The sequence below is a fragment of the Schistocerca nitens genome, chromosome 3, assembly GCF_023898315.1.
Source record: "Schistocerca nitens isolate TAMUIC-IGC-003100 chromosome 3, iqSchNite1.1, whole genome shotgun sequence".
Taxonomy (NCBI): domain Eukaryota; kingdom Metazoa; phylum Arthropoda; class Insecta; order Orthoptera; family Acrididae; genus Schistocerca; species Schistocerca nitens.
The window spans coordinates 622,644,740-622,664,648 of NC_064616.1; the positions used below are offsets into that span (position 1 = coordinate 622,644,740).

A 19,909-nucleotide genomic window follows, 5' to 3' on the forward strand; every position below is an offset into this window, starting at 1 on the left:
AACAAAATTAAGAACATTTGCAAAACTATACATTGAAACAGGAGAAATTTCAGGGCTAAGTATACACTTGCAATTCTTGATAATTATGACCTTTTATCTGCAACAGACTTACTATTATCTTTCTCAGTGTCCTATTGCTTTTCCTTTCCAAACTTTTTCCCTCCAAATATTTGTCAAAAAGATATCATGTCTAAATAAATATCCACACAATTTTGTTTCCCCTTTTTTGAACAGTAACTACAAGGTCCCCCCCCCCCCCCCTGAAAATCTTCATAGCAGTTTTGATGACAAGGTTAAATAAATACGGGTACAATGAACAACCTCATATGAATGCTTTTCTAATTCTACCTTCACAGTGCTCTCCATCAATCTCTATACTCACAGTTTAGTTTTTGTATATGTTTAATATTCTTTTCCTATATTTCCAGTTTGCATATCTTCAATATTCTGAAGAGTTTTTTTACCAGCTAACACTATGAAATGCATTGTCTAAATCAATAGAGGCTACACATAAATCTCTGTTTCTTCTAACTTCCAATGTAGTTAAGATCCCGAGTTCCATAACTGCTTCTCTTAACCTATTTTTGGTTAAAAAATACAGTGTGTCCCTAATTAATGTTTCAGTTCCAAAGCACTGTAGAAAGAGAACCAATGGAAAAAAAGGAAAAAAACGAAAATTTGACCAAAAGATGGAGCTGTAAGTGTCAGCACGTGCACACTAACAGATGTGTCACACACAGCTGTTCCTCAATTTGTGTCCAAGATGCCCAAAATGACTGTCTCCATGAAGGATTGTATGCTGCTCCTAAAGCTCTTTTACAAGAATGGTGACTGAATGAAACATCCTGTGTTGTTATAAATACAAAATCACACATGTTCAGGAGTTGCTTCCTGCTGACCTGCAAGCAAGACAAATGTTTGTTCTGGAATTTCTTGCTCCCAAGGAAGTGAATAATGAATGGCCATGGAACATTCTGTGGACAGACAAACTTCATTTCCACCTCCAAGGACATGCCAATACACAGAATTGCTGAATATGGGCAATGGAAAATCAGCACACAAATCAACCGGTACCACTTCATTCTGCAAATGTGACTTCATGATGTGGGTTGACAGCACCATTTATCGTACACGTGTATTTTTTTGAAGAGACGAGTTCTGCAGGTCCTGTTACCTGCACCATCACTGGTAAACACTATGGGAAGAATCATTTTTATGCATGATGGCACTGCTTTGCACATTCCACAGCCAGTGAAGTGGTTCCTGCAGAAGCATTTTGGAAATGCTAGAATTATCAGCCGTTATTTATCTACAACCTGGCTGTCCAAATCACTTGATCTGTGTGATTTCTGCCTGTGAGGTTATCTGAAAGATGTGTTCAGTGACCCAATTATGAATGTAGCTGAACTGAAGGCATGCATTGGGCAACACATTCCGAATATGAACTCTGGAGACACTCCGACCTTTTGTGGAACTCGTTGTTTCTTGATTACAACATGTGACAGAAAATGGTGGCCAGCATATTGAACGTGTCTTACACCAGTCTCATGACAATTAGAAACCAAAGTCATTTTCCTTTTAATGTCATTTTTCATTTTTATGTGGCTTTTAGCTCCACGACAACTGAAAACTGATATCATTTTGCTTTGTATGTAGTTTTTGCCCTCAGGACAATTAAAAACCTATTATCCCCATCCGTTGTAGTATTACCTCGCTGTGGTGGATGGGCTTACCTAACTAATAGTGCTTCAACTGTTGATTGCTAAACTTCTGCAGTAACGCACATTGAACAGTACGAACTTTGTAATGTGTGCAACTGAAGCCATAGCCATTATATTGTGACTTATCTGTCATTTGTAGCCAACCCCATTTACATTAAGACGCTCACGGTGTCATCTATTGGTGAAACTTTTGTGTGCCTTATTTTCTCCATGTCAATTATGTGCTGTTCAAATTTGATGTCATTCTAAGCAGTGGCTCTATTTCTAAAGTGTTTTGAAACTGGAACTTTAATTATGGACACCCTGAATAACTCCTTAAAGTTCTGATTCCCTTTTACATGTTATCCTATTTTACATTATGAATGTATTTTTGCTGTATGCGAAATTGGGCTTTTAATTCAGTAAATGGAGCAGTCTGTTGAAGCCCTTTCTTTGTGAATGAGCAAAACCATCTGGGAGAGACCCATACTCATAACAGAAGTTTATAATTTTGAAAACTTCATCTTCCATTTTGTTTCTCTACAAATCTGTCAGGGAGCAACTGACACTGAAGATGGACCTGGAGCTTCCATTTATCAGTTACTTCATCTGCATCCAGTAATAGGTTTCCTCGCATACCTTTTACCACACAAGATCTTGCCCTTTCCGCAAACTGTTATTTCTTGATCTGTTTTGTGGGCTTATTTAGTCATTACATTCTCATGTCTTTTCCTATACACTGGCGAGCCAAAACATTATGATCACCTGCTTAATTGCTCGATTGTCCGTCTTTGGAACAAAATACATAATTGTTTCTGCATATCATGGATCTGACAGTTCGTCGGTAGGTTTGTGGAGGTATGTGGCATTAGATGTCTATGCATAATTCATGTAAATAATGGGCTCCTGATTTGCGTACGCAGTGATGATTCCTGATAGCAAACCAGATGGGTTTCATAGGTCAATGGTCACTGAGACATCAACATGAGTTCACTATAATTCTCCTCGTAGCACAGTGGCTCCAAGACAGAGAGAATTATATTGCTGTATGATGACATCATCGTCGGGGAAGACATTAAGCATGAAGGGTTGCAAGTGGTTTGCAGCTGTCAGAGTATCTTTGATTACTACCACAGGTCCCATGGAGGCGCAGGAGAATGTCTCCCATAGAATAATACGACTCCCACCAGCCTGTGTCCATTACGTGCTGCACATTTTGAGCCACCGTTCACTTTGATGACCATATTTGTGGAGATGACCACTGACCTAGTGTAGCAAAAATGTGATTCACCCAAAGAGCTAACACATTTCTATTGATCGCCAGTCGAATCCCAATGGTCCCACACCCACTGCATTCATAACTGACAATGTTGTTGGGTCAACATGTGAACATGTAGGGGTGGTCTGCTGCAGAGCTCCATATTCAACAATGTACTCTGAAACACTTGTGTGTGTTCCGGCATTATGCTTTTTCGACAGAGATGTCACTGATCACCATCGATCCTACTTTACAGAGCAGACAAGAAGAATTGTGGACATATAACCACTTAGTGCCTAATGGTAGTTTCAATGTCCTTCTATCTCCTTCCGTAGATGCTCATGACAGTAGCACGTGACCATTCGGCCAGCTCTGCCATTTTTGAGACAATCATTCTCAGGCTCTGCATAATAATAATCTGTCCTTTATCAAAGCTGCTCATCTCAATAGCTTTCCCCATTTGCAACCAATATCTTCACTAGAGTGATCCCCCGTCCATGTCTGCACCACTTAACATACTTTTGTTACATCATCACGTACCCACAATGCTACCAGGCAGCATCCAACATCACAGTGGGCAGTGGTCACAATGGTTTGGCTGATCAGTGTATACCCACATATATTATTCAACCATTGTTCTCTGGATCCTATATTTTTTCTATGTAACTTTTTAAGTTATCATCATATATAGCCTTTGTTATCCACTGTCATCACTCTTCCTACTCATCTCAATCTGATTACTCGTTTCTATCAGCTCATAAATTTTTCTGGGTTTACTTTGGCTTTGCTGCCTGTACAGGTAACTTTGAAAATAATGTAAAACACTTAAGTTATAGATTAAAAACATCTTTATGAAACTCTCATTCACTGCTGTAGTGAAAACGATAGTTTGCAATATTGTAGGCCGTGAGTTGGATATTTGTTCAAGTTGCTGATCTAATACACGTGAGGCAAAATGAAGGCTGTTGATGTGTTCATGATTTGAATCACAAAACACTGCACCAGTTACTTTTTTCCCACGCATAGCATGACACACTTCAAGAGTTTATTCCAAGTTTTACACGTGATTTTATGTATTTCCAAGTCTTGGAAATTATCTTTTCTTATTTTTAAGATGTGAACAAATTTCTGTTGTATTCTGTTGTTAGTAACAAAAGCTACTTTTACTTTATGTGACCTAAGTTCGTTTGCTATAACCACCCTCCCCCTTCCCAAAATAAGTGAAATAAAATAGTATAAAACAGATATAAAGCATAATCAATAACCTAAATAGTCAGTAGTGCTAGGATAGAAGTTATAAGTGACAACTTTATCCAAACAATGTAATCCACGTAAAATGGAACTCTTATGACTGAATCCAAGCTCTTTGGGAAGCTATACTGTTGTAATATCTGTCAACCACATTTTGATTTCACACAAACAAACAGTGTGAGTGATGGTCTGTGTGTGTTGATTTCCACACAATAAAGGCAGAAATACTATTTTCTAACATTAACACATAAAATTCACAATACTTACATTTATGTTATGCTTTTCTAATTACAGTAAAACTAGAACAAGATGACTGCATGCAGGACTTGAGAGGCAGAACAAAACACACACACACACACACACACACACACACACACACTTGATAATGAGAAACACGTAATGTTATGCATGAAAAAATGCAACATGTGCAGTGTTTTACTCACAGTTGCAGACTTTCTAAAAACACCGATTGTGATGAATGAAATTAAATGGTCAGTGTGCTGTCATAGGTGATGAGGACACATTCAACCCAATGTAAGTCATTATGGGTAAAGAATAATAGGAGATGAAAATCAGTTCTCAGTAACTATGATCACTGAACAATGGAAAGCATTGTCACAGATGACTGTGGAGACTAAAAAGCACATCTGAAGTCTGAACTGAATTAGTATACCAAAATCATTGTACATATACATCTCACTTACATTCCACATACCTCTGACTTGGAAAGAAAGTACCAAGTAATGTGTATGAGAGTAAAAAGGTGGAACCAGTTCCTCTCACATTGTTTCTAAAAACATGTAACGCACGAGGAAGGTGCACGAAGAAGCTTATGCCTCTCACAGAATATTTTCTACCATTAGACATTCAGGTGCTTCTGTGGTGGTGTTGGCTAATGTTTCATGGTATTGTTTTTATAACTTCACAACAATTACAAACATAAGTCTTTTAAAAATACATGATTACTTTACCACACATTACCAAAATTCTTACAACACAAGAATATCAACCCTTGTTACTCTTATTCTTTATTAGTGTCTTAGACTATAAACAAATGAGAATGGAGCAGTTTAGTTGGGTGAAGCAAATTTTCTAGCATTTAAGTATAGTGAGCATGTCAAATCTGGGTAGAATGCATTGAATTGTTAATGTTCCTACAAGAGTGCTAGCACCATCAAGTGCAGACACATGGCTACCATCTCTGGCAGCATAATGTAATTATAATTTTTGCAGACCAATCACAAGCTCTCTGTGAGTTATAGTCATCACAAGTCAGTTTTGGCTGACAAAGCCTTTCAACTGAGAGGTCAAGATTTTACCCAGATTTGACGTGACAAGGAATGTGATTCAATTTCTCCAGGCATATTTTACATCAGCGCACCTGATGATGGCAACGTGGTCGATTGCCGAAATATTGTGTCCTATGCACACTCATACCAGGCTGTTCACCCAAGATTTATTTTGTGACAAGGAGTGTTACATATATTTAATTATAATGCTGAAGAATGTCAATTAAAAATCACCAGAACAGGACAACTGTTAGGATACCAAGAAATGGGGACAGAGATCTTCCAATGTGTTGATTTACTGCAATCAGATCAGAATACAACTATGTGGTAATGATATTAGCGCAGCCATGCACTGTCTTATATATTTTAGAAATATTACCAAAGTGATGCAATGTTATTCAAACAATTAGATGCATCATCACCACATCAGTATAGATGTCTGTATTAAATATTTTACATTGGCACACCTGAGTAAAAACAACAGTGTGTTTAAATAATGGAAGAAAATATATGGTAGCAATTTTTAACATTACAGTGGATGTCAAAGAGAAAGACAAAAATAGGAAATCACAGATCAGCTGAAAGAATATGCACCACAGTAAATAAATACTCCCAGAGAACAGTACTGCATGGACAGAAAATAGTGGCAAAGCTTTATGATCTATAACTTGGTGGCCTGAGCTAGACGATGATGTATCTGCCTATTGGTAGATCCCAAAGTTGCGCACATCTTTCATAATCTCCTTACTTTATTACTGAAACTTACTCTCTATTAATCTACTAATGAACTTAAGGCTACTGAGATTTGAAGGTGTGTCACTGCCTTGAAAGGCGGCAGTCGTGGGCTTAATTAATTTGTGTGTGTGTGTGTGTGTGTGTGTGTGTGTGTGTGTGTGTGTGTGTGCCTACCAGTAACTATCCTAATTTTTGACTTTATTGTACCAATAAACACAAGCTGAACTAGCTAAATGCCAATGGAACAGAAAGCCAACAAATAGACGAATAGGCAAACAATTTCTCTCTCTCTCTCGCTATCTCTATCTCTCTCTCTCTCTTGCCCATACATACGCAGGCTTTTTTATTCAACACCATCTATCTTAAATTGGATTAGATTAATAAATTTGTATGCCGGTATAAAATAAGGACTATTTAATTACCAATTTAAAAGTTAACTCAAGTTAAGAACAGTTTTAGAACAGGAACAGCATTGCATATTTTTTAAAAAAGCAAGTTTTTCAGGTAAAGCAAATTCTCTCATCACCTGTGTCTGTGATTGACTGCTTATGGAGCAAAGATCGTGGTAGATATCTTCACTACGGATGTGCGAGTAGTAACTTCCATATTCCACTTCATCAGTGAAGCCTCGAATTGGTTCATCATCACTACAACACATGCATACACAAAACTACAGTTGATGGGGCATGCAGTTGCTATGAAATGATACATAAGACACTGAACTTCTCATGCAGCACTTTCTATTTTACTTATAACATAACACAAGTGCAATTGGGCTAGAAAGTGTGGAACTTGTGTGGGTCATCTATGTAAACCACATAAGAAATGGAACAACAAGCTCACTCTATTATTATATAAATTGTGCAAAGCTACCTACATACGGGAAAAGAAAGGATGGTTCAGCACTAAAAATACAAACTATTTTACCTACAATTACTAAGTGTGATACACAACCCAAGATTCAGATTCAAGAGACCTTTAATAGACACCACAATAAAGACAGGGCATCTGATAAAACTATGAGAACAGAAGAAAAAGCAAATACTTTAACAACAATAAAGACATCCTATTTATCATTATGCTAATATGAAATTGTATTTCAGTTTCATGTCTCTTTACACATTTCTTGTGAGCTCACTTACTTCTCCTACACTGGTGTGCCTCTAATGACCGAATTATCGCCAAATTTTTAATAATGTTACAGTGCCAAAAGAAATGTTTATTTTTCAGATAGAATTAATATGATATTATAGATGCAGTTAATGTCAATGAAACAATTCAATCTATGCACCTTAATATAACAATGATGGCAGCAACATATACAAGGAGAGACTGAAAATATAATGACAATTAACCTGAAAACAACATATTATAACACAGTATCAAATACTGAATATCTCTGACTCCCCCCTCTCCCCCCCCCCCCAAAAAAAAAAAAAAAAATCATTTTCCTACAGACTTAAAAATAGTTGGAATCTTTCAGTACAGGAGAAAGATCTTTTACAGTGCTATTGTGGTGACATTGGTAGTATTGTCATAACTTTGAAAATCATCTGCAGTAATTCCAATGAATTTTTGTGAAGCTATTTACAGCATTGGAATATCAATTACGTAATGGGAATAAATGAATAATAAATTTGATGTGCATTGTCAACTTCTCATGACGTAATGAGTAGTCTTGGGACTCACTCTGAGGCTGGCCGGACGATACGCAGCTGAAATATCAGTGGAAGAAATTTTATTTGCGCAGCTGCATGTCTGACATTTAATGGACTATTCATTATGCTGCGATAAGTTGAAAATGCACATCAAGTACCTCTTCGGAGAGGAGATGGTTTCATGGGTCCATAGTTTGGACAAATTACGACACCAGAGAGCAAGACTATTGAGCTCCTCGGGTTTCTTACTGAAGTGCCGGGACCACGGGATTGTTCCAAAATTTGCAATGTTGGTTCACTTTGTCAAGAACGCTGCAGTAAATATAATTTTACATAGGGATAGTTCTGCTATTGTTACAGAAAGAATTCGTTTTACTTGGTGGAAGTTGGGCATTGGTTCTAAACACCTGTATCATCTGCATTTGAAGATAGCGGCTGTTTTATCTCCTGACTCATGGGACTGAATTGATGGCACGACATGGGCCAAGTCTGACTAGGTTCACGAAGTGGCTACCAAAAGATAGATTGCCAACTACTACCAAAAGACAGATTGCCAACTACAGCCGATTAGATCAGCCTTCTCAGGTGGACTCTATTATTCGATGTCCTCTCATAAATTTGATGGTTAATGATCTGGACGAAGCTATGTTATCTGTCTTAAGTAAAGGGCTAAATTTTGCCCCTACTCCAAAGACTTTGCTGATATCATCTTTTATCAGTGCCACTGAGGAAGCTGTCCGACCACTATCAGCGGATTCAGCTGAAGAAATCAGACGTGAAAGCTGCCGAGCAATTACGAAACATCGTCTCACAGAAGTAATGTTTCCAAGGAAGAGAGATTTGCAATATGAAAGCTGCATGAGGATACTGACACATTCGTCCTCCGTGCTAATAAAGGTAATGCTAACGTCCTTTTGCCTCAGGAAGTCTACAAGGAAGAGGTACATGGTCTACTTAGTTCTGGTGCATACCAGAAGATTAACAAAGATCCTACCAACAAGGTGACAATAAGGACTGCTGACTTGCTGAACGCTTCATCACTACCAAAGGATGTCATAAGAAGTTTAAAAGTGCGAGGTGCAATATCACAGAGATTTTATGAGCTTCCTAAAGTTCACAAGATGAATAAGGATGAGCGTCTAGAGGATTTGTCTATGGGGCCTGCAACGAACACTATTGGCTCACCAACGTATTTTTCTGCCAAATATTTAGCCACGGTGGAGCATATATGGCCATGCTTGGCATCTTGTCGTCACTCTTGCGACTCAATGTGAGGATGGCTGCACGATGCGCAGGCGAAATATCAGTGGAAGAAATTTTATTTGCATGGCTGCATGCCCAACATTTAATGAACAAATAATAAATTTGTGTCTAGTGAGGTGTGTTTGCAGCACCTTCAACTGACTGGAAAATTTAAATTATGTGGATCAGTTTACTGAACCACATCATACATTATCAAATGTTTTCAGACAATATGAATAAAGTGTAACATTACTAAGCAATTTGATCACTAAAATAAAAATTTTAATTCAAAATCCTAGATTATGGATACATCAACTAACAACCAACTTTGATATTTACTACAGTCTATGTTACAGGAAAACTAATTACAAGTACAATGTCTTAAAACTGCAAGCACTTGTGCTAAGTCGGCATTATAACTGAGATTCATTCTGAGATATTATCCCTATGCTTATTTTTTATTATAATTACTGCCCAGAGTGTATGCTTCACCTGACTAACATAAATTTTTATGGAATCTGATTACTATGAAATGTGTCATTGCTGAAGTTTTTTTGTGAAGTTGCTTTTTAAATCAATCCATACCAGCTACACCCACTTGGTTTAGTCCAACATTATTTTCTCTTCATTCCATATTAAACTATCCACCTCAAGCTTACTCACTTTGTAACTACAGATGACCTGAAACCTGCAATGAGGTTATTGAAGACTTTTTCACTAATACAAATTTATCACTGTCACTGGTAATCTGATCAAAAAGTAAATTTAGCCAATAAGATATATTTTCAACCATTTGTTGTTTCACATGAACAAGCTCTGCTTCGCGAGTTGTATGCAACTGCGGATTAAGCTTTAGACTTCTGTCATACTATAATACATTCAAATCAGGAATATGCTCTGAACATTATCTTATATTGCACAACAGGTTTTCAGTCCTGAGTGGGTCAACTATTATAGGTAATGTAAACTGTAAGAACATAATAGAAGTGGCACTCAAATTTTACTGAAAAGGTAGATCAGGGGACAACGTCCTGTGGACAAAGAGGCCATTACAGATGGAGCACAAGCTCAGTGCAAAGATGGGAGACGAAATTGTCCATGTCGTTTTTTAGAAAGACTATTCCAGTTTCACTTCAATTAATTTAGAGAAACCATGGAAAACTTTAATCAGGATGGCTAGACGGGGATGAGTCCTGCTCCACCCAAATGAATGTAAGTGTAGCAAGTTAACTAATACAATTTACTGAAAGCACATGTCACATATTGAGCATGGCAGCCAAGCAGGAAATCCTTTCATTTTACGTCAAGTCAATCTTCTGAAGACATAGTGTGTACTGGTATTTTAAAGTAGCACTAAAGTACAATATTGGTCATTAAAATTGCTACACCAAGAAGAAATGCAGATGATAAACGGGTATTCATTGGACAAATATATTATACTAGAACTGACATGTGGTTACATTTTCACGCAATTTCGGTGCATGCTCTGAAAAGGTAATCATTTGCATATCACAGCATCTTCTTCCTTTAGGGTAAATTTTGTGTCTGTAGCACGTCATCTTCGTGGTGTAGCAATTTTAATGGCCAGTAGTGTATATTTATGATGCTGAATCTACACGTTATGTTATTAGTTCTAATATGTATGCAAAATCTCATTCCCTCCCATCATCACCAGACATTTGCTATCCATTACTAAAGGCCTCCACTAGACTTTTTATGGTCCTCAGCAAAACAAACTCTGTAGCTCATGCACATTTTCTAATGTCATCCACCAAACTTCCTTTACATCACAATCTTGGTCTTTTCTTATGTCTAGGAAGCTAGAAAAATTCTTCTTGGTCCCTCTATCAACCCCTCATCTGGCTACGTTCCTGACCATCTAAATTTCATTTTAATTATGTCTTCCACTCCAATCTCTTCTCTTATCTGTTTGCATGTTTTCCTATCTTTCCTAGTAATTCTGAGCCCCTCCCCAAAAATTTCGTACTGTATTACCCTGTTCTTGAATGGTTTTCAGGTTGAAAGTTAATGTCTCATGGCCAAGTCAAACCTGGTAGCACACACGGACTTGGAACTTTTCTTTTCAAAAGACACATTGCAAATTCAGTTTAAAAAATTCATTTAATTTACCAAAAGCACTCCGGCCATTATTACTCTTCTGTTTATTTACTTATTTATTGATGCCCATCTCATCCTTTCCACATGCCCTGAACACAAAAAATTATCGATTGGTTCTATGACTTCATTGTTAATTTGTATCCATGAGGTTATTATGACTGGTCTCACCAATTTTCCTGTTACAACAGACTAAAACCATCTGTTACTGTAGTTCACCATAATGAATCTTGTCATTCATTAATAATGAATTCTAAAGTTATGAAAATAAAAAGTACAAAAGGACTGCATCCACAAGAAGACATACCACTGACAAAGGTATGTAAACAACAATTAATTAATTATCTACAGAAAAAGTTAGAAAAATAAAGGTAAGAAAAGTTTTGGAAGATTTTAAGGAAAAGGAAATAGTTTATAACCCAGAAAACCAAGATGTAGAGGATACTGACAGAATTTTAACAATGGCAGAGGAGTCGAATACCCGCACTGCATTCTTCAGTAAATAATATAATACAATTATCTCGATAGACTAACTGGCATAATGAAGAAATCTCAAATAAATGAAACTAGTAATGTGTATGATCTCTGGAAATGCTGAACTTTGAGCATACAGTATCAGTGTGTAGCATAATGAGATGGTAAATGAATCATGCATGACACTGTACCATTTTTCAAGCATTAGGGGAGTCTTGAAAAAGAAGAACTAAGTTAAAAAAAATTCTTCTTTATGATATTTAAAAGGGTGTTTATATGTATCAAATATTAGTGGGTAGCTTTAGTGAAGAATAATTATTATTACATTAACACAAGACATGCTTAGGCAGCAGACAGGATGAAAAATTGCATGACTTTCTGACAAAGGTCTGTCCAAAAGTTAAGCAATTTTTCGTTTTTTCTATGTGCCTGTATGTTGCTCAGCACATCTTACAGTTGGTGATTTACCCTCAAACAAATGGTACATTCCATCCTGGATATTCTATCAATGCAGAACAATAATTATATATGATATCAGAGACAGTGAAAAGAGAATTAAAATTTTAAATATCATAATAAAGAAAATTAAAACTGTAAGCAGAATTACATGTAAATATAGAAATGTATTTTCAACAATGGTACCAGCAGCTTAGCATGCGTTCCAGACAAGCTAAAAGATTAAACGATCATGCAAATAGGGTAAGTTTCTTTATTTGTACCTCTGGAGGTGAAGAAGAGATTGTTACATAGCAAAGATCCTCATAGATTGCTTCTTCTTTGTCTTCAAAATAAGTACATTTTATTGTGAATTGCATCCAGCTGCGGTCACTGCTTTCCCCACTAATATTACTAACTGTTGGTATGACAGAGGTATTGCTGTAAGTATGAAATATGTGCCTACTAGGAAATTGGTCCTTATCATTTCACACAGGTTATTCATAATGGAAAGGAAATGTCAAAAGTCATTTATCTTTGGAAACAGGCCTCATTGTGTAGCATACAAAAACAACACCTACTGTTCCCTCTCATTCCAACCCCAACTGTCCCTCACGCTACACCATTCCATAATGCTTCCTGGAATCATAAAAGAGCATGCAGCTGGAAAGTTAGTTAACCACTGAATACTGAGTGATAAAACGAAAATAAGAAGGAAGCACTCCTAGGAAGATACTTGTTGGGCATACATTTGAAAATGCTCTGCATCATAACAAATTGTGTACAAGAAGAAAATTTGCCTACTGAATGCAGATTTTATATTCTGAATCTGAAAGCAAAACTGAAGGCTGCAGAGTATATATATTCTGCCAGTCATATTGCAACAGTAGATCATGTAGCTGTACTGCAATGGTAGATCAAACAAGTAGTAGAGCTTGAGCGTTCTGATGTAAAGGTGCCTTATCTAGGAATTAAAGAAAAGAAGAGTGAAACAAATGGTTTGAGAATAGTGGAAAAAAAATGAATGGGGGAACACTGGGACACCGTAGTCATTTTTATAAATTATTTGTTTCTCTCTCTTATCGTATTTACTGCCATCTCATAAAACTTTATTTCCTCATTTTTCTATTTAGAATCTGAAAACAGTGCCACTGATTTTGACAGCTTAAGTTTTGGAATCAACATGTCTTTGCCATTATTTTTTCCTATAATCATTAACATGTAGTTAGTAAAGCTATTTCATTTAGTGTCATCTTCTACAACATTCTGCAGATCTGCACCAGTTTGACACACATCATTGAAGACCTCACTGCAAATGGGAAATTAACCTCCAACCTTCCTTTCCTATTTCCATGTTTGAACAATAAATCTGAACATGGCGAACACTGATTCAGGTATATTTTGCACAATGTAACCTAGTAAACTGTTGTGAGTCATGCAATGGGCAATGAACATTCACAATACTTGACAGTGTAAAATTAAGGCAAGAAAATTGTAAAAATTACAGTCGTGGTTGTGGATGGTTTAACATTTCAAAATCTGCCTGATGCATTCTACGTAAGAAGGCTAGCATAAGTTAGTATGGTGAGTTTTGTATCTCTTGGGACATGATGAAAATACTGCTGAAGCGAAACAATTGGTACTCTAACTCATGATGCAAACATAGGTCTTGTTTTTTATATAATTACATAAAAATAGCATTTAATACAAATTTAATACCTATTTCAAGATAGTGGCATGATCCTGATTTCTCTCTGTTACACACTTCTCCAACCACCTTCTGCAGGATGATGAGTTGAGTGATAAATTATCTTACTATAATTTAAATTGACTGCATCATACGACTACCCATATTACATTCATGTTTATGTCAATACAGGCTTGAAAAATATATTTTTAAATTCTGAAATGAACAAATCTATATTCTGAATTTTATTACACTGTTTGCAACTGGTGCGAAATATTTTCTACCATTTGTTTAATTGTCTATTCTCTAAATATTGACACTTTTGAATAAACATCGAATATGTTTATAATAATTTAAAACTGCTATTCACTGATACTTTGGACAGACACTGTACATTCACATTGCTATATGTTAAGTCTGATATTAAACTGCTGGTTCAAAGCGTATTGTAACACAGCGACCTTTATTTAACCATTTATTTGCATGTGCTTAATTCTTCACTAAAAAATGTAAGTGACTGGGTATGGAGACACATTGCTGACTGCTAGATAGACCTCAGAATATACGTGGCAGCTGATACATTTCAGGGGGGTAGGACGTCAAACGGGCCGTCTTGGAGCAGGAGAACTACAGAACATTTTAATTTCCACTGTCTATACTTCTACGAATAAATTCATAAAATTTTGTCAGCATGACCAGGAAGGATTCAGGTTTCACAATCTATGTAGTAGTGGAAGTTCAAAAATATAAGCAAATAGTTTATTTCTTTACATTTGTATTTCACCTTTTTTCACTTACCATTGGCTGCATTTGTTGCTATAGGTACACTTTTCTTCATAAGTAAGAGAGATTCTTCGATGAATTTAGCACAGCATACAAACCATACTTACAGGTGTAAGAAACTCTCGAAATTATTTAATTTATGAAAAAATGAATGTGCTGTTATATTTTAAACTTCATGTTTAGAAAAAACTCAAATTTTATAGATAATTATCTCAATTTTTACGACAGTTTTTAATAGATTTGGAAAATTCTAGAGTTTCATACACCTCTAAGTATGGTTTGTATGCTGTGCAAAATTCATTGAAGAAATTTCCTTACTTATGAAGAAAAGTGTACCTATAGCAACAAATGCAGCCAATGGTAAGTGAAAAAAAGGTGAAATACAAATGTAAAAAAATAAACTATTTGCTTATGTTTTTGAACTTCCACCACTATAAATGTAAATCCTGAATCCTTTCTGGACATTCTGATAAAGTTTTATGAATTTATTTTAAAAAGTATAGACAGTGGAAATTAAAATGTTCTGTGGTGTCTCTCCTGCACCAAGTCGTCCCGTTTGACGTCCTATCCCCCTTAAGGAAATTTGGACTTCACATAAATTGTTTCAAGTTATCTGTACATATGGATCAGCTGGAAATGGCCACAGAGGTTGAAATCAGCTGACTTCAGTCAAACATCTACACCATTGTCTATTAATTACAGTATACAGGTAAAATTATGTGACTTAATAATTTAACTGAAAACGATTAGTTGTATACTTCAGACAGAAATATCTTCTACGTGAATGAAGATAGAAACTTGGGGTGCATTTTGACTTACGCATTAAAACTAAAGTTTACGTTGGGATTAGTTGTAAGTTGCCAAATTCATGTTGTTACAAATACAAGGTCTGTTCACAGTGATGAGTGTTTAAGTCGTACTCAGTGTTGCGAATGGTTCATATGGTTTAAAAATGGCCAGATGGAAGTTAAAGATGATGCTCATTCAGGATGCCCTTCGACATTTACAGACGACAGATGCTCATTCAGGATGCCCTTCAACGTTTACAGATGACACTCATGTCAGGAACTTCTATGAAATTGTGCGTGCCAATTGCACACTGACTGCCTAAAATATTGTAGAAGTTGGATCAAGTAATGAAATCTTTACACTGTGTCTCGGAATGCATTGTGTTGCTGCCAAGTTGGTACCACGGCTCATGAGTCAAGACCAGAATGACCTTTGCCTGGCAATCTGAGAAGAGTTTTTGGATTGTGTAGATGAGAATGAGATGTTCCTTAAGGGAATCATAATTGGTGAGGAGACGTGGTTCTATTGGTATGATGTTGAGATGTTGAAGGGATGAAGATTTGTAATGATAGACGAGGTATAAGAAAATTCGTAGATGGCACTTTGCACGATAAAGCAAAAATCGTACCAAGACTGCTTCCGGAAGGGGAAATGGCATTGGTAGGGGTGTATCACCTGTGGAGGAGAGTATTTCAAAGGAGACCATGCAGAATAAGTAAAAAGTAAGTGTATAAAAATTCTGTGGACACAGTTCCTGAATTTTTTGAACAGACCTCGTAGGGGCCTCCCTAGCGCAACTAGCTCGCTCCCACACTTATTCATTACCCACTGTGTCGAGATGGTGGTAACAGAGCAACAAAATGAGGTTTGCATACTCAGCTCTCAACAAATCCAATTCAGTTAGAACTGTGCCATATGATTTTCATGGAGGGTATGACGCTGTGCCTCCTGTAGCATAAAAGTTCTATCGATCTTGTGTTGTAACATTGGCCTCCAGTGTCATTTGATATCATGGTAAGTGATTTTTAATTTTTTATTAAATTTTTGGTGGAGATATGTAAAACTCTTTGTCTACATGCCTCCTTTGCAACAACTCATGGTGAACTTTGATGCCACATGACAACCACTATGCAATGGCAATCAGATGTGGAGTATTAATTTGCAGAAAATACCCACAATCTTTGTATGCCTCATCAAAGGAGACCTCTAAAGTGTACAAATAAAGAAAAATAATCACAAAGAACAAGTAAACGTAAAAACAAACAAACAAACACACACACACACACACACACACACACACATGCACGCACGCACGCACGCACGCACACCCATACACACATACAGATGACAACAAACATGAATTCAGGACTACAGATGACAGCAAAGTTATGGGATAAGTTTGCATTGCCTGTATGTTTGTGATGCGTCTGATGGAGGGCACACTGAACATTTGTGAAAAGTGAATGCAATTTTACAGTAATTTTGAAAATAACATCTTTGTAGTCCTATGTGTAAGTTAAAAGTTATTCCAAATTTCTGTCCTCATCCATGTGTAAGACATAGTCTTGTGAAATAGGGTGAATCTTTTTAAAACACACTGTGTTTATGTTATATATGCTTAAAGATGAGAAAAATGGCAACTGATGCAGAAGTCAGCACCATCTGGTATGGATGCGGAGAATGATCACAACTGATGCCATGGCAACAACCTGATTCATCACAATGCTCAATAGAATCACTGCACTACCTCATGGCAACATGCCCACAAAATAAAATAGCATGGGTAGTAATTCCATTAGGGAGATAAAAAAATTACATCTTAACATTTTTTAGTTTTCAGTGTATCCACACAGGAAGAAGTTGTTGGTGCATTTCAAATGACAAAAGAAATGTCAAAACTTGGAAAAACAGAACTTATGCATGTTACTGAAAGTTTTTGTAAAATACTTAATGAGTATTCACATGTAACTGGATGCAGTTCTGAATAACAGTCGTATAGAAGTTTGTGCTTGCTATAACATAAACGAATATTTATATGGGTCATTTTAACAGTACAAAATATGAGAATGTTCAAGAAAAATTTTAAGCGTATTCATGCAAGACATACTGAAGACTGTTGGGAAATCGGAACCTGCTACTGCAAAATGTGAACAGTTATCTTTTCTTCACCCAGAGCGTAAGGAAATTTTCATTTTGTGTACGTGCATATATTTGCAGAATATGAGTAAATACATTTACCTAAAACTCTGTCAAACTGCATTTGTCAGAGTCACTTATGAGGAGGTATATATCCCACATTTTTGTCTGTTGGGCCACTCAGAAGTGGCAGTTAAATAAGAGTAACATTGCAAAGAATCTAAACCTGAAGTTACATTTAAAACATACTATAACTGCAAGGAAGAAACATTCTTTCAATGACAAGGCCATTAGAGATGGAGGATGAGCTTGGGTAAGGAAAGGAAATTGGTTATGTCAATGTCAAGTAAACCATCCTAACACTTGCTTTAAGTGATTTAGGGAAATCATAAAAATCAAAATTTGGTTAGTTGTGCTGCTTCCAGGATTCAAGTCCAATATCTTACCACTGCACCACCTTGTTTGGTACTATTAATGTAGCCACATGATAATGTTTTCTGGTAACTTTCCATTTTATATGTACGGTATGGTCAACTCAAGAAGACAGTTTATTACATGTAGCATGCACAGATTTATGCGATATAAAACCAATGGAAGAGAAAATGGGCAAGATGGACAACATTAATAAAAACGACAGCATCATTTTTCCTTGTTTTTCTTCTCAATTCAGTATTGATACTGCACAATCACAACTTCATTCCTGAAATATATTGCGGTAAATTTATTATTGTGGCAAGATATCAGTATCACCATTTTCTGAGTACAAAGAGCAAACACTGTTATAGAGTGATTCATTTTTGATCTGGATGTTCTACTAACATAGAAACTTTCACAATATCAATCCTTGTTGTTTTAAATTTCAAAAGGAACCATTTTTTGTAGATTAATACAATTTGAACACAATTTAAGTGAAGAAAAATATAAAGAAAGTTTGTGTATGTATTTCTGTTTATTACAAATAGTTATGAACAAATGTGCCTGAAATTTAAAATGAATACTAAATCTTAATTGGGTTACTAAATAAAATAATAGGCAAATACATTGGAGAAAATCATAGATATGACTCTTTCATAAAATAGGGAAAAGGCATCTACTCACCTACAGCAGATCGAGGTATGGAGCACAGTTAACACATACCAGAAAATGGCATTCACACTAGGTTTTGAGCACTAGCTCTTTTTCAATCAATAATACACACATTCACTTAACAACCACACAGACACTTGGTGTGACCACAGGGTGTCTGTGTTGTTGTGTGCATGAATGCATGTACTATTGCTGGTGAAAGAGCTAGCACTCAAAAGCTGGTGCGAATGTTGTTTTCTGTTACGCATTACTGTGCTCTGCTCATTGATTCACTATAAATGAGTGATTGCCTTTTTCTTATTTTATGTACTGCTCCACCCAGGAATTTACATTACTGTTACAGGAACAACTTCGAATTTCATTTCAAACTCCTCTCTTTCTGTAAACCTTGTAATAACAAGCTTTTTTTATTGGTGGCACTGCCACCTCATGAATCTATATTTATCTGTTAGATGTTTAAGGAGGAAAACTTGGCATATACACAAAATGGCTTCAAAGCCTGCAACTGATTTTTGCTGGAGACAACTGCACACTTTCAGATGAACAATATGAACAGTTTCATCCACATCCTCATTCCATCAACATCCACATCCATATCCATAATCTCCTCCTCCTTCTCCCCCATCTCCCCCTTTTTTCATTCAATACATATGGACTCTGGCCCAGTCTTTTTTTCAGTAAACTCAGGAATAACGCAAATGCAGTTTACTGTTGGATGCATAGTCATTATGTATTTCAGATCCAAATATTTTGATGGAGCCTCCTTCTTCAACAAATTTTTGATATACACTACCTGAAAACAAACTGTCCCCCACCCCTACCACATTAACTGATAAAACCGTTTTTAAGATCATCAACCCTGAGGAAGCATCTCATAAACTTACTTTCAAGCAACTATATATTTGCAAGTAAATGATAATCTCATAACAACACAGGTACTGAGTAATATTTTAAGCTCTTCTATATGTGAATGGAAAGGTACAAAGCTCATATGGTGAAACATCACATTCATCATCTGACTGACTGGTAATTTCCAACACATTCATGTTTTGAATAACTGGTAGTTAGCAATAGACCATATTGTTTCTCTTTTTCCTAAGATGTTATTTAAACCTTTACTTTATAATGCTGTTCTCAAGCAACAATGATTTCAAATAGCCATGATAGGGATATGAAGAAGCCTAGCACACATTAATTGGCACTGTTGCTCACTGTCATCCACTATATACATTTAGTTAGCAGGGCCTATCTTTGTAGAGACCGCCACCCCC

General features: G+C 36.3%; 1 protein-coding gene across 1 annotated transcript in view; it reads right to left on the reverse strand.

Annotated features, from left to right (window-relative positions):
- Nucleotides 1–19,909, reverse strand: part of LOC126248567 (protein vav) — a 181,567-nt gene that overhangs the window by 106,471 nt on the left and 55,187 nt on the right. The window contains exon 4 of the mRNA XM_049949664.1: nt 6,760–6,880. Coding sequence (XP_049805621.1) covers nt 6,760–6,880 — 121 coding nt within the window. The remainder of the gene's footprint in view (nt 1–6,759; nt 6,881–19,909) is intronic.